Source organism: Curcuma longa, chromosome 19 (assembly GCF_044706935.1).
Source record: "Curcuma longa cultivar G26 ecotype Majalengka, Jawa Barat chromosome 19, ITB_CL_G26_1.1, whole genome shotgun sequence".
Lineage (NCBI taxonomy): Eukaryota > Viridiplantae > Streptophyta > Magnoliopsida > Zingiberales > Zingiberaceae > Curcuma > Curcuma longa.
Genome location: NC_133879.1, coordinates 5,713,580 through 5,729,373, shown reverse-complemented (window position 1 = coordinate 5,729,373; position 15,794 = coordinate 5,713,580). Strand labels below are relative to the sequence as shown.

The following is a 15,794-nucleotide window of genomic DNA, read 5'->3' as shown; positions in this document are numbered from 1 at the left end:
CGTCTTGTTGGTTGAAATATTTTTGTCCAGTGGTAGAAATTTTGTTGTACAAGGGTTCATTGATTTTTCCAATGGTTTTTAAATAAGGTCTTGCATAATTGAGTAATCCTAAAAAGTATCTTTGAGTCTTTCAACTTATTTGAGAAATCTAGTATTTTGGAAGTAATATGAGATTATAGGGAAAATTTTTCCTATCCAATTTCTATGCCTAGAAAGTCTACATGTATTGTTGCTAATTTCATTTTTTCCTAAATATTATTAGATTGTTTTTCAAATAGCGTAAAAATCATGACTAGATGTGCATGTTATCCATTCTTTATTTTTGAAAATATCATTATATCATCTATGTAAATATATTTAAATTGAGAGATATCCTGAACATATTATTCATTTTTCATTGAAATATTTGAGGGGCTACTTTTAAGCTGAATGATATTACTATTCTTTCAAAATGTCCTTCTGGACAAGAGAAAGTTATCTATTTGATTGATTCTTGATGCATTTTAATTTGTCAGAATTCTGATTTCATGTTAAATTTAGAATATCATTTTGAATTTTAAATTTTATTTAAAAGTTGATTTTTATTTTTTATTTTATATCCATCTTCATGATAATTATTATTTAGATGCTCATAATTGAATACCATTTTAGACTATCTATGATTTTATTCTGTACCTATCTAGAAGAGGATCTTTAGATTGCTCCCCAACTGAATAATTATTTAATATGCATCATGCATTCTTTTATTTTTCAATTTATATATTTTAAATCTTGTGCTTTAAAGTACAACAGCTAATTAGCATACAGTATATCTTATCTATTTTTAATATTTAATAAAATTTTCTTATATAATTTTTAATTTTTTCAATCTAGATATTAATGAATCTACATTGACTTGGATGGGTGTTTAGTAAGTTCAATAAGTAATTTGAATCCATGAGATTTAATGGCATATCTAATACATAAAAGTCTTGTAATTCTAAGGGGCTTTCTCAGTCAGGTAGGGTTGTTCCTGCATAATACCTAAGTGTTCTTCTTGACAGAAAGCGTTGTAGTGCATTGGCATTATGTAGATTTTGTCTATGTAGAAGTGGAAGGGACTGAAAGTTCACAGCTACCTTATGCAAAGATTTAACAGATAAGGAAGGCGAAGGTTAAAATGTAATAGAATCACTGTCGATTTTCAGATCAATCAGACGAAGCCGACACTCGAATTATAAAATAATAATAATAATACTATTAGAGCGGTTGGGTGCAGATTAATTATCTCAATTAATTCCTCCATCCCATCGAAGGCGGTGCCGCATCACTTTAATCTAAATTAATGCTGATCCAACATCTCCACTCATTCCCTGAGCCGCCCATCGCTGTACATATTGCTGCATAACTGTGTGTTAGCTAGCTAGCTAAGTGTAGTTGCAGCTTTAATGGCGGCTCAGGGAAGGGGCAGTGCAGCAGTCGCTCTGGGGCTGACTCTTCTTTGCCTCCTGCTCCATAGCGAGTTCACCGACGCAGCCACCTACGTCGTCGGCGGCGACCGCGGCTGGACCTTTAACACCGTCGGGTGGCCCAACGGCAAAAGCTTCAGGGCCGGAGACGTGCTCGGTGAGTGATGATTGATCGTACGTGTCGTCGCGTTTTCCGATTGTTTGGACGTTTTTGACACGTTGGTTGCCGACTGGCGTCCGGCCGGTTTGGGCAGTGTTCAGGTACAGTCCATCGATGCACAACGTGGCGACGGTGAGCGCGTCGGGGTACAACAGCTGCTCCGCTCCGAGGGGGTCGAGGACGTTCAACTCCGGCAACGACCGCATCACGCTGGGCCGCGGCACCAGCTACTTCCTCTGCACTGTCTCCGGCCACTGCCAGGCCGGAATGAAGATCGCCGTGACGGCAGCGTAGTCAGTCTAGCTAGATCGGTACACCTGTACTGGCGTTAAATAAAGTTGTTGGCTTTGGAAATGTACGGACTGTTACTACTGCTTTAATCTGTATAATGTTAATGTATATTTTCCTAGTAGATCCTGAAAATCTACTTCATACTTTATATCTAAAAAGTTTATAGTAAATTCTCAAATGATCGTACTCTAAATTTAAAAATGCCTAAAACTATATTGAAATTTTATTTTCTCAAAAAAATACACTTCATTCCAATTTTAGACCTAGATGATATAGATTTCTAAAAATTTAAAATGAGATGGAAGTTAAGTGTGAAGTGTGTAGAAGGTAGATATGTTGAGAAATCTCGATTTTAAATATCTTATATGAAGTTATTGGCATGTGTCATTTGGTATAAAGTATGATTTTTTAAACTTTTTGAGTAATTGAAAATCCTTTACACCTTTGGATTTCAAAAAATTACAGAAACTTACGTGAGTTAAAAATGAATCCGACCAGAGTTTTTTAAGTCTATTAATAATTTTTGATTGAAATTAATGAATTTATATAATTTGAATTTTTAAAATTTTATAATAAAATGCTAGTGAGAGTGTAAAAAGTATATATGGTATCTAATCTTGATAGATTGACTTTTAAAGATCAACATCACAGTGATAATTGGTATCTAAAAATTGGTATATCTTCTTTGATTGAGTTGCTAATCTTTTAGTGGAATATCCAACCATCTGATAGATCCATTTGAGTCTGATAATTTCTTTGCCTTGGCCAGTGTAGGATGCAAATGCAACAAAGTGTGTCATAACTTTTGGAAGTTTATGCTCCTTTATCACTTCATAGTACTTTATGACATAGCCACTTTGTTTCTTCAGAAATACACTGTGTTTCTCGTGGGAAAAAACAATAGAACGAAGTCTTCATCGAGAGGAATACTAATAGTAAAATATCGTCGTGAGGCTGTTGTACACATAATTCAGTAGAAATGCTGAATAACTTTGTCAACGATGCCTGCAATTTCTTCTTGGCTTCCTGAAATTTAGTTGACAAGTATATTTCTGCTTTCTCTAAGTTAGAATCGCAGTGCTTAACCGTCATCCCCTGAGGCACTTAATCAATACAGCAGAACACTTTATGGAATGAGACGATCATGGATGACACGAAGTCCAATGTGCCAACAATTTACCAGCAATCAATGGAGACACATTACTTTCTTCAAGAAAACTACAAAATAGTCACGAGATGCGTGACTTATATAAATTAAGATGTTGATTTCTAAAATATCAGCATTGTAGTGATCTTAATTGATCTTCAAAAATCAATATCACAATCTATATTAATTGACATATAATTATAACTTCACTTATATATATATTAATCGAAGATCAATATCACAATCTATATTAATTGACATATAATTATAACTTCACTTATATATATTAAAATTAAGATTGGATATCATATATAATTTTTACACATTCACCTCTTCTATCTCATTAAAAAGTTTTAAAAATTCAAATAGTTTAAATCGATCAAAATTATTTGTTATCATCGTAAAATATTTCTAGCATTAGTCAAAAGTTTAGAAAGTTTCAGATTTTAATTGACATGAGCCTTTGTGTAGGAAATTCGAACTAAGATTTCTCACCATATCTACCTTCTACACATACCACACTTTCATCCCATTTTAAAATTTTAAAAATTTATGTCGTTTAGATCCGTCAATGAGTTTTGATCAATATATTGATGAACTTAAAGAATTTTTATCGGACTTATTCTAATTCTTATGAGTTTATTAGGTGAATTTGAGTCTAAATTAATCATTGTTTACTATTTTAAGACTCTCCCAACATTCCTTAAGATGATTTAAAAATTTCAGAATATTGTGGTACTAGTACTTGAAAATCAACACCACAGCTTAAATACCAATATCGCTATAGTGTTTATTTTTGAAGACCAATACCAAATTAATTTTTATTTTATTTTTAAATTTATTTTTATTAATAAATCAATTTTATTAATTTTATATTTTTATAATTAGATATTAAAAAAATAGAAGGTATAAAAATAGAAAAAATATTTTTAATATTTTATTAACTTTCTTTTATAATTTAAAATTTTTTATTAAAAATTTAAACATAAAAATAAAAAATAAATAAATTTAGAGGATTATATATGTTGATTAAAATTAAAATTTAATTTAATTTAGAAAGAAAGAGGAGTGAAGTGTACCCTTTGAAAATTTATCGAACAATCTAAAGTTCTCAGTGCTGTATATCAAATTCCGATTTTATTTAATTTTTTTATCATAAACTTTTTTTTTTTAAAAAAATAGTAACTTTTGATGATCTATTTGAGGTCTAGTTTGGATACGATTGAATAATGCGTTGGGTATAAGTGGAGTGATTATGGTTAGGTGGATTATAATTAGATTTAATTTAGATTTATTTTGACACTTAACAAACTCATTATTAGGAGTGGGATCAATTCAGTTATATTTTGCTTGGGCTTATAGAAATTAATTAGAATTTGTTGAAAATATTTAATTTTTAAAAATTCTTTTTCTCTATATGTGGTCCATTGATTGTGCCTCATCTCATTCTCATCATCTTTCTAACTGCACAATAATGGCCATGTTGATGAATGTTGACAACGATGGCAATGTTGATGAATATTTTCCTTAGTTTATTTCATTTGTAATTTTAGAAAAAACATTTAGTGTATCTACTAAACTTGTTTTAAATTGTTTATCCATGAGTGTTATAAAATTCATTTAAGAGTCAATTATTTATTGAGTCAAATAATATATCATCTATGTAAACACTTAGCTATAAATAGATATTTTTTACTCATTCAAAATAGTCTAATTAGGATGAGATGATTAGTAATTGTTTTATATGTTGAGGGTTGTTATTATGTATCTTCTTCATTTTGTTTATCTTCTATTGCTTCTTCTTCATAATTAGTTGTATTTTATTTATTTATTTATTTCTTCTTTAATTTCTTCATTAATAGAGGGGAACTTTATAAAATTATCATTATTTTCATCGATTACTACATTAGGATTTCTTCTATCTTTAATATTTTTTATTAGGCTCTACTAGACGAGAAATATCCTATATATAACAATCCCATCATGATACTTTCCTAACTCTTAGTGTTCAAAATGTATAATTTGCATTTAAAAATTTTAAGATATTTAATATTGAGTCTTCTACAAAATTATAATCCATGAGTGGTTGTTTTATTGAGTATTCTATGTAAATCTATTTTGTTTTATATATAACATGTGGTGTTAATTGCTTGGGGCTAAAAAATAATTAGATAAAAAATATTCATTAATATCATCCTAGCAACTTCTTGTAAAATTCTATTCCTTCTTGCTATAACATCATTTTGTTATGGTGTCCTCGATCAAGAGATTCATGTGCATGACCATTTTTACTATAAAATTTATTAAGACTCTCAAATTCTTAACCGTAATCACTTCAAATGTAGTGATTTTGAGTTACTTTTCATTTTCTACTCTTTTACAAAATTTTATAAATATTTCAAAGGTGTCATCTTTATGTCTTAAGAAATTAACCCAAGTGTACCTATTAGAGTCATCAATAATAACAAAACAATACTTGCTATTGTTAAAGGACAAAGCCCCATGACTATCAAGTCCAAGTGTAATAATTCTAAGGTCTTGTGGTGCCTACTACATTTTTAGTTTTATATGTAATTTTAGTTTGTTACCCTTTAACAAGCATCACACAATTTTTTATTATTATATGTAAGTTTGGGTAATCCTTTAACTATTTCTTTTGACTAATTTAGTGATTAGTTTCATGTAAGCATGAGCTAATCTCCTATGCTATAACCAATTTTCTTATTCTTTGGATATAAGATGCAAGGTAAATCAATCATGTATACATTATCACATCTTTTTTCCTTCTAGTAATATTGTATCTAAATTATCATGTTTAATTAAACTTTTTTTTTGTAAAAAAATTAATCTTGTTGTCGATATCATACAAGTCACTTTACACTTCATGCCTTTTAACTAGTGAATATTTGAATTTAACTCAATATTGCTATTCCTAAGTCACTATTGTTGCCAAAAGACACTGCTCCTAAGTCTTTGAGCTTGAACTTTTCTGGAATCATGTGTTATAAACATTCATTATTCAACATCTATTTGTTCGTTTCTCACAAAACTTGCATTTAGAAAATGTATGACTTTCTTGAGTCTAGTCTTCAAAGCCTTGTGTTCATTCTCAGCCCTTCAATAAGGACATTTACCTTCTCTCCAATGCTTCTTATTTATAGGTATTAGCATACAAATGATCCTATCTTGACCTTCAGTGGATGTCTTGGGAGTGACTAACCCGACTAACTCATAGCTAGCAGTGTTTAAAGGCCTCTCCGGTATAATGTGAGAGACTTTCAGAGACTCTTTTCTTACTTGCTTAGCTTGGAAAACAGAGACCGGCACAATCCAAGCTCATTCTAATCCCAAAGTCGATAGCTCCCACCTGAAAAGACTCTTGGAGCCACTCTTGCAATCTGTAACGTCAAACCATTGGCACAGATTGATGGGACGTCTTTCCTCTTGGTTAACAGGGTGATAGGGAATGGTTAGATCATTGGGTCATGCATTTTTTGGATAAACCACTTTTGCTTCTTTTCGCCTAACTTGGCTTATAGAGCTACTAGCTTCATTCATAAGTTAGTGCATCTAATCTAATTGAAACAAGAGCAATTGGCAGTCAAATAGGAGAGAAGATACGTTTTTCTATTACATCACTCGGGCATACTGGCTTATTTACCCGACTCACTCAATCAAGAACTCCGGCTCACTTCGCCTATGCTACGAAGATAAGTAGTTTACTTACTTGCAATGCTTGAACATGCCAACAACATTTCGCTCACTTATGCAACATTCACTCGTTTACTTGTTAGCTAGCCCTATTCCACACCTTTTCTTTCAGGGAAGATAAATGAAAGAAGGTAGTCAATGGTGTGCTTGTTTGAGGATGCTTTTTTAGATAGCTAAATGACTATTTGAAGAGCGGCAATGAGTGTTGCAAAGTTTCTTATCTTCCCCTACGCCCTAAGAAGGAAAAAGTGAGCAAGATACCCTCCAGTACTTCTAGAGAGAAATTGATATGTGAGAAAAAGAAATGCTTTTCTTCAGCTATTCACTAGCCAAAGATAAAACACCAATAATGATTGCTAACTTCTATTATTCAAGAAGGTTGAGAATACTTGAGGACTCTCGAAATTGCCTTTCAAGCTTCCTTGAGTCACCCTAACATAACGATTGAGAGAACTTGACTAAGTTCAACAAATTTTACTACTTTCCATCATTCTTCTATCTTGATTGAGTTTCTGATTAAGGGGATGCGAGTCATCAATTCTTTCCTCCAATCGGTTCGACTTTGTTAACAAAACTTTAACAATTCCAGGTATTGCATTTTAGACTTTCTATTAACAAGTGATATCTATAATTTTTGTTGTGCACTTGATTGATATTCAAGACTAACTTTATTATAAAGAGTACATTGAGATCCAATTTCTAGGATCCTTTTGATGTTAGGGGTGAATAACATAATCAAATTTTCTTCGTTCTTTTTCTATCAGAGATATTAGCATTAGAATAATAAAGATGAACAATACATAAAATAGACACAAAAATTACTTGGTTCATACCATCCAAGGTATGCTCAAGCTTGAGTCCACTAGCTTCTTTCTCCTTTCCAGATAATTTTCAGAGGTGGAGAATGTAGGATCGAAGAGAGCGCTAGAGGGGGGTGAATAGCGCTATCTTATAGTATTTTTTTGATTTTTGTAAACTCATCGATTACGTTCGTAAATCAAAAATAATGTTGTAGCAGAAATAATAATTACAAACACCAGAGGCACAATAGACACAGTTTTTTTTACTTGGTTCACAGTCATTGACTGCTACTCTCAAGCCCACGATCTTTGATCGTTTATGTATAGGCAATCTACTAATTAACTCCTTCCTTACAGAGAGGAGTTGTAATGATTTACAAAATAGAAATATGATAACAATTCTATCGTACTTAAATGAAAAGCATATAAGTAAATCGTTATCAAATCACCGGAGGTTGAGAAGATGACTTGTGGTGTAGAACTCTAACGTTATGACGGCTTCTAGGGTGATCGTTCGCATGCAGACTAACGTCAGCTTGCTATGGAATGACTTGAATTGATTTCCAGAAGCCTTCTATCGAAGGTCTTTTATAAGGCTTTCTGGGCACTTAGAATCCCTTTCCAGGCGCCTCCACGACGTCTGTCGATCCGCTATCGACGCTGCTGACTCGACACTTCTAGTCGCCTGGATTTCCCTTCCAGTCAACTCCGTACTGACGTGGAGGTTTCGGATGAACTTTGACTGCCATTGCGTTTATTCGAACCGAGGCACCTGGAACCGATCTAGTTGCTTGGAAGCTGAGGTGTCCCGACCACTGGGACAACACCACCTCATCACTTCGCTGGCTTGGTTCGCTGACGTCCAATCGCCTGGATTCACAATCCGGGCGCTTGGACCGTCGGTCACTTGGATTTCTGATAGAGTCATCCGAAATCAAAATTTTTGCCTCTCTAATCCTACATTACAAGTTAGTACATAAACCAAAGTTACAAAAATGGATTAATAGTTTTTGAACTGTTAAGTGGTCTTAATTTCAGATTTTCAGTGAAACATTGGGTTATACTGATGTCTACTATTTCATTTCGAGAATGCATCCTTATCCACTCCACTTGGGAGAATTTACCTGATTTGCCCGCTTTGCCATGATCCTCAGCTCCCAGGATTTGCTGCTAGGCTACCGGTCTACCTGACCGTCTAGACTTCCACCATGCATCCGGTCCTCCTAATTTGCCTGGACTTCTGCCATGCATCCGATCCTACTAACCTGCCTGGACTTGCACCTGGTGCACTTGACCTTGCTAAGATTTATGTCTGATCCTCCAAACTAGAACTTGTCTTTGCCTAGTTTCAACTAGGACTTACTTTGCCTAATCTCAACTAGGACTTACTTTGCTTAGCCTCAACTAGGACTTTTCTGTGCTCCCTACATACTAGATAATCATATCAATACACAACATATACTTAACTTTAACCTCGTGTCATTATCAAAATCAAGGTTCGATCATCTGGTGCTTCCCTATACTAACAATCTTCCCCTTTTTGATTATGATAACCCGAGTTTCAAGTTAAGAAAAAACTTATAATATTCAAGAATTTAACTCATGATCAACATTCAACTCATGCTTGAAAAATAATATTTGATATGATGTGCAATAGCATGAATGTGCAATGACCTATCTCTCCCTGCTTTCAGGATTCCCTCTGAATTCATACTTGTTTTGAAACAATCAAAGTTTAAACAACTTTTAGTTCACTTCCCTTGAACTTGACATAGTTTGATTTTGATTAGGTTGATACAAAACCATTAAGTCCTTAAAAAATATTTTAAAAATTACTTGTCTTTGAAATAATTTAAACTTTTTCAAAAATTATCTAAATTTAAAAGCATAAGTTCAAAAATAAAATTTTGAAAGTAAAGTAAATTTAAACTTAGAAATTTTCTTTTGAAAAAATTTAAATTTGAAGAACTTGAAATCTCATATTACTCTTCCCCTTTAACATAATCAAAATAAATAATGAGTTTGAGTCCAAACATGTTATAAAAAATTAAAATACTTAGACAAAAAAAATTATCCGGGGGGTGAATTCCCAACTTAGGTTTTAGGTAACTACTAAACAGTAGTAGTTTGATCCAGTTAGTTAAGTTCAAGTGTATTATTTCATTCAGCTTATACTTAGGAACACTTAATTTGATTTAATATTTTTGTTTAAAGCCCAAGTTAGATTCGATGCACTAATATAAGCATCTGAGACTCAAGCTAGAATCCTATGCTTCTTACACCATTCTAAGTTTCATAGTCACAAACAAGGTAACTAGTGTGCTTTGTGAGATGCTCCACTTAGATCTATAGGTACATACTTTCTAGGAGGATGATTCTAGTCTAAGGCTAAATCATTCATTTTTTTATTTTGAAATCAAAACTTTGAAAATAAGTTTTTTAAAAAAACAAAATGAACTTTTTAAAACATTTAAAAAAATTAAGTAATAGTAGATTGTAAAAAAATGAGTTTTTAAAAAAATTAAAATTTTTATTATTCTACCAAGCATAGTCCTCACTGTCTTCTAATTGTACGTACTGAACTCGGACTCTGATTTTTCGGTTCGGGGTGCCTAGATTTTGGTTTCTAGGCACCTGGATTTGGTTGGGTCAGGCTTTTCGGGTTCGTTTCGAATTATTTGGGTTGGGTTTGATTGATTAAGTTTTAACTTACATTTTGATTGATTATAGTTAAAGTAAAATTAAAGTAAAAATTGATTTGGTTAATTTAGTTAAAGTAATTAATTTTAGTTAAGATAAATTTGGTAAGGATTAATTTTAAAGTTGGTTAAGGTGAAATTGATTTAATTAAAATTGATTAAGGTAAAATTTAATTTAATTAAAATTGATTAAATTGGTAAAAATTAATTTAATTAAAATTGATTAAGGTAAAGATTAATTTAATTAAAATTTGTTAAGGTAATAATTAATTTAATTAAAATTTAACGTGTTAACTAATATTTATTTAAACATTAATTAACGTTTTACGTTAAAGATTAATCAAACTTAATTATATTTTAATTAAGATTAATTATTTACTTTACATTAAGAATTACTTGAAATTATTCAACGTTAATTCTAATTCATCTCACCCATTTCTAGATGATCACACAGTTAATCCTATGGGTTTTGTGAGATGATTTTACCATTTTATCTTATTTAATTAATTTCCAAGTATCTATTATTTGATTAACCTTGAGTTAGATTCAAGTTTAACCATTCGACTCTCTAAACATACATTTCAAGGATCAGTTTCCAGGCCACAGGCATAGGCCTTCTTGGGTATCAGAACAATGATATTTTTTAAGATAAAGTTGATTCAGGAAATTATATGCTTAGCTAGTCTAGAGAAAAACTTTGGTCTAACTAGTCTAGGATGTGGCGAGGTAGCTTCGGCTAGTTTGACCTAGCTAAGTAGACCAAGTAAGGTACTCCTTACCCCACTTGACTACTTAAACTGGGTCTCCCTAACATACTATCATCTTGCTCTCACCCTGGTACTATGTTGGGCAAGAATTAATCAAATATTTGTCCTTACCTAGCCTAGGTTGATCTAATGCAGAAATAAATAAAGAAAAAAAATAAAAAAATGCAGGCAATCATTTAGGTAAGGTTTTGGATCCCCTTGGATCACGACCCTTGTTGGGTCTGATCAAATAATATATTTGATCCTTGGGGACCCAGAATTGGTTGTTCCAACTAGATTTGTCAGTTTGGATTTTGGAACCCATGCTTGGACTCTGGATTTCTTAGGTCTGTGCAGTAATGTCATGAATGCTCTATTTTTTACTTTGTGTCCAATACCAGATCGATTGTATCCAGCCCTTTGGTTTCCAAGTATCATGTCAAGATACTTAGATCCTGAGGTGAATTTTTCAAGCGATCTTTTTAGATTGTCAACTTGAAGCTTCAATTGAGAATTTTCTTTCTCAAGTTGAACTTGAGTCGAATCCTCAATTTGAGTGACTTCAGTTGACGATCCAGAGTTGACTTTCTCCTTGAGGAGAGCTACCTCCTCTTGGAGCGATTCAACTAAGGCATCGGACTTAGCCAATTTCTTTGTTAAACTAACAATTATGGAATATAACTTTTCAGAACTTACAGCGGTGTTAGAACCTTCAGAAACGGATGCAGATCCGTGGCTTGAACTCGAGTCTGTGTCTGACTCGCTATCGGTCTCCGTTGGTTCGTCCCTTGCCGGAAGTGCGAGGAAGCTTGTCGTAGGTTCTTCATCTGACTCCTCCGATGATGATTCATCCCATGTAGCCTTCAACGCTTTCTTCTTGGATCTTCGTTCCTTTTTCTGATTTGGGCACTCTGCTTTGAAATGACCTTTCTTGTTGCACCCGTAGCACTTTAGATCCGCTTTGTCAGTTGAAGATTGGTTGGTGTTTGATTTTTGTACCAGTTTTTCACCTCCGACTTCTTGATTCCGCGCTTCTTTCGTATCATCTTGCGGACCAAGTTCACCAGCTCCGTTGTGACCTCGTCGTTGCTCTCGGAGTCTGATGAGTCAGTTTCTTCTGTCACCTTTTTGGACTTCTTTTCTTTGGATGTACCTGCAAGAAGGGCTACACCTTTCTCTTCCACTTCGGCGTTAGTCTGTTCATGCAACTCGAACTCTGAAAATAATTCATCTAACTTAACTTTTGAAAGGTCCCTGGAGACCTTGTAAGCATCCACCATAGATGCCTACAAAGTGTTCCTCGGGAACGCTTTCAAAGCGTACCTTATTGTGTCTCGGTTCTCCACCGGTTGTCCGATTGCATGAAGGTCGTTCAGATATCTTGTATTCTGGCATGTAAAGCGCTTGCCGATTCTCCGTCCATCATACGGATGTTGTAGAGCTTGTTCATCAGCAGATCCCTCTTGCTGACCTTTCGTGTCCGAGGTGCCTTCGTGCAATTCAATTAACTTATTCCATAAGTCCTTTGCACTTATGAAGGGCCCGACTTGGTTCAACTCCTCCTTGGTCAACCCACATTGCAGAGTCTGGGTTGCCTTTGCGTCTGCTTTTATCTTCTTTCTCGTGGTCGCATCCCATTTGTCGCAAGACTGTGGTAGGCCGTCATTGTCAGTCAGGATTGTAAATCCCATCTGGATGACTATCCACATCTCCACTTGTGTCTTCAGGTGGTACTCCATTCTACCTTTCCAGTAGATGAAGTCCTCCCCGGAGAACAGAGGTGGCCTTGCGGTACTAAATCCTTCCTGATGGGTCATTTATCTAGCACACAGAAAGAACAACAAATTCATTCCAAGACTTGGTCTTGGATTAGTAGTGCGGGAGGAAAAAATAAAATAAAATTTAAAAAATTTTGAAAAAAATCTAAAAAATAATTTTGGAAAACCTGCTCGACCAGTGGTTGCACTGAGTTCGAGCACCCCGCTCTGATACCAATTGTAGGATCGAAGAGAGCGCTAGAGGGGGTGAATAGCGCTATCTTGTAGCGTTTTCTCAATTTTTGTAAATTCATCGATTACGTTCGTAAATCAAAGATAACGTTGCAGCGGAAATAATAATTGCGAACACAGAAGAAGACACAAGTTTCTTTTACTTGGTTCACAGCCACAGGCTGCTACTCCAAGGCCCACGATCTTTGATCGTTTACGTATGGGCAATCCACTAATTAACTCCTTCCTTACGGAGAGGAGTTGTAACGATTTACAAAATAGAAATACGATAACAATTTTATCGTACTTAAATGAAAAGCATACAAGTAAATCGTTACCAAATCACCGGAGGTTGAGAAGATGACTTGCGGTGCAGAACTCCGGCGTTACGACGGCTTCTAGGGTGATCGTTCGCGTGCAGACTGCCGTCGGCTTGCTATGGAATGACTTGAATTGATGTACTGAAGCCTTCTGTCGAAGGTCTTTTATAAGGCTTTCCGGGCGCCTGGAATCCCTTTCCAGGCGCCTCCACGACGTCCGTCGATCCGCCATCGACGCTGCTGACTCGGCACTTTCAGTCGCCTGTATTCCCCTTCCAGGCGCCTCCGTGCTGACGTGGAGGTTCCGGATGAACTTTGACTGCCACTGCGTTTATCCGAACCCAGGCGCCTGGAACCAATCCAGTCGCCTGGAAGCTGAGGTGTCCCGACCACTGGGACAACACCACCTCATCGCTTCGCTGGCCTGGTTCGCTGACGTACAGTCGCCTGGATTCACAATCCGGGCGCCTGGACCGCCGGTCGCCTGGATTCTGGATAGAGTCGCTCGGAATCAAAGTTCTCGCCTCTCCAATCCTGCATTACAAGTTAGTGCAAAAACCAAAGTTGCAGAAAAGGATTAACAATTTTTGAACTGTTAAGTGGTCTTAACTTCAGGTTTCCAGTGAAACCCTAGGTTAGACCGACGCCTACTGTTCCACTCTGAGAACGCGCCCTTACCCACTCCACTCGGGAGAATTTACCTGATTTGCCAACAAGTCCTCCAGACTTATTGGACTTCCCGCTTAGCCTTGATCCTCGGCTCCCAGGATTTGCTGCTAGGCTACCGGTCCACCTGACCGCCTAGACTTCCACCACGCATCCGGTCCTCCTGACCTGCCTGGATTTCTGCTATGCATCCGGTCCTCCTGACCTGCCTGGACTTGCACCTGGTGCACTTGACCTTGCTAAGACTTCTGTCTGATCCTCCAAACCAGGACTTGCCTTTGCCTAGCCTCAACTAGGACTTACTTTGCCTAGCCTCAACTAGCCTAGCAACTAGGACTTTCCTGTGCTCCCTGCACACTAGATAAGCATATCAGTACACAACACACACTTAACTTGAACCTCGTGTCATCATCAAAACTAAGGTTCGATCATCTGGTGCTTCCCTGCACCAACAAGTTGTAGGCTAGGCAAAGGGAAGTCCTGGTTTGGAGGATCAGGCGAAAGTCTTGGCAGAGTCGAAGCACTAGGTGAAGTCTGGGATGGTCTGGAGGACCGAGTCGCAGTAGAAGTCTGGGCTGGTCTGGGTGACCGAGTCGCAGTAGAAGTCTGGGCTGGTCTGGGTGACCGAGTCGCAGCAGAAGTCTGGGTTGGTTAGAGAGAACCGAACCACAGCACAAATCCTAGGGGCTGAGGACAGAGCCGAGCAAAAGTCCAACAAGTCTGGAGGACTTGGTTGGCATAAATTCTCCAGAGTGGAGTGGATTAGGATGCGTTCCCGGAGTGGAACAGTAGGCGTCAGACTAACCTAGGATTTCAGTAGAAATTCGAAGTTAGACCCACAAGGTAAGGCTTAGGATTGTTTGTATACTTGCATGTTTGTCTTGCAGGAACCAGGAGATGGAAGCAAGATGGAGAAAACATAAGTGAAGCAAACAAAGTAAAGCCAAACCAACCAGTCCAGAGGATCCAGTCGACTGGGACTGGAACTGGAACCCAGTCGACTGAAGGGCCAGTCGACTGAAGGGTCAGTCGACTGAAAAGTGGATAAACGAGCGGAAAGAAGTTCTATCTGCCACGTCGGCTGGAGTCGACTCAGATGGGGAGTTGAGTCGACTCAGGACCAGTATAAAAGAAGGTGAACGTGCACAATCATTCCAATCATTCCAAAAAGTTCCCCTCTCCACCAAGTGCTATTTCTGAACGCGAACGGGGCCAAGTTCTTGCAACCGGGGAAGATCCAGGAGGAGTGCGCGGCGCTCAGGACTTCCAGATCGGCGACCAAGAGTTTGATTCTTTTTATTGTCTTACTTTCTGTTTGTTATTTTATATTATTATTTTATCAGACTGTAAGACGGGTTTCTCCGCCTCCGAACGACGTTCGGAAAGGAGACCACTAGTGGACGGGCGCCTCCCGAATTAGGCCTTGGACGTACTAACCCTGGGGGGTTAGGAACCAAGTAAAAATCTGCTGAGTCCCCTGCATCTTATTTCTAATTCCGCTGCAAGTGCTTTTTGATAGAAAATGAACGATGTTGTTAAAAAAGCGACTCAACGCGCTATTCACCCCCCTTCTCCAATCGATAGCGCGTACAAATTCGATCCTACAGCCCTGCTAGAACTTCTACTATTTGGTTCCCAACTAGGATTTACACTTCTAGGATTCACTCTCCTAGGGGATTTCTCACTTGGAGTTCATTCTTTCAAGACTTCTCACTACCTAAGGTTCACTCCTTAGGATTTTTAAAATTCACGCCTCTAAGACTTCACCATCTAAGGTTCACTTCTTTAGAATTTTATACCAACTACCAAGTATCTAAT

General features: G+C 36.3%; 1 protein-coding gene across 1 annotated transcript; it reads left to right on the top strand.

The window, feature by feature from the left end:
* The first annotated feature begins 1,368 nt into the window (after positions 1-1,368).
* Positions 1,369-2,069, top strand: LOC141812723 (basic blue protein-like). Its single transcript, XM_074700730.1, has 2 exons — positions 1,369-1,605; positions 1,703-2,069. The coding sequence occupies exons 1-2, from the start codon at positions 1,428-1,430 to the stop codon at positions 1,900-1,902; spliced, it is 378 nt and encodes a 125-aa protein (XP_074556831.1). The 5' UTR covers positions 1,369-1,427; the 3' UTR covers positions 1,903-2,069.
* The last annotated feature ends 13,725 nt before the right edge of the window (positions 2,070-15,794 follow it).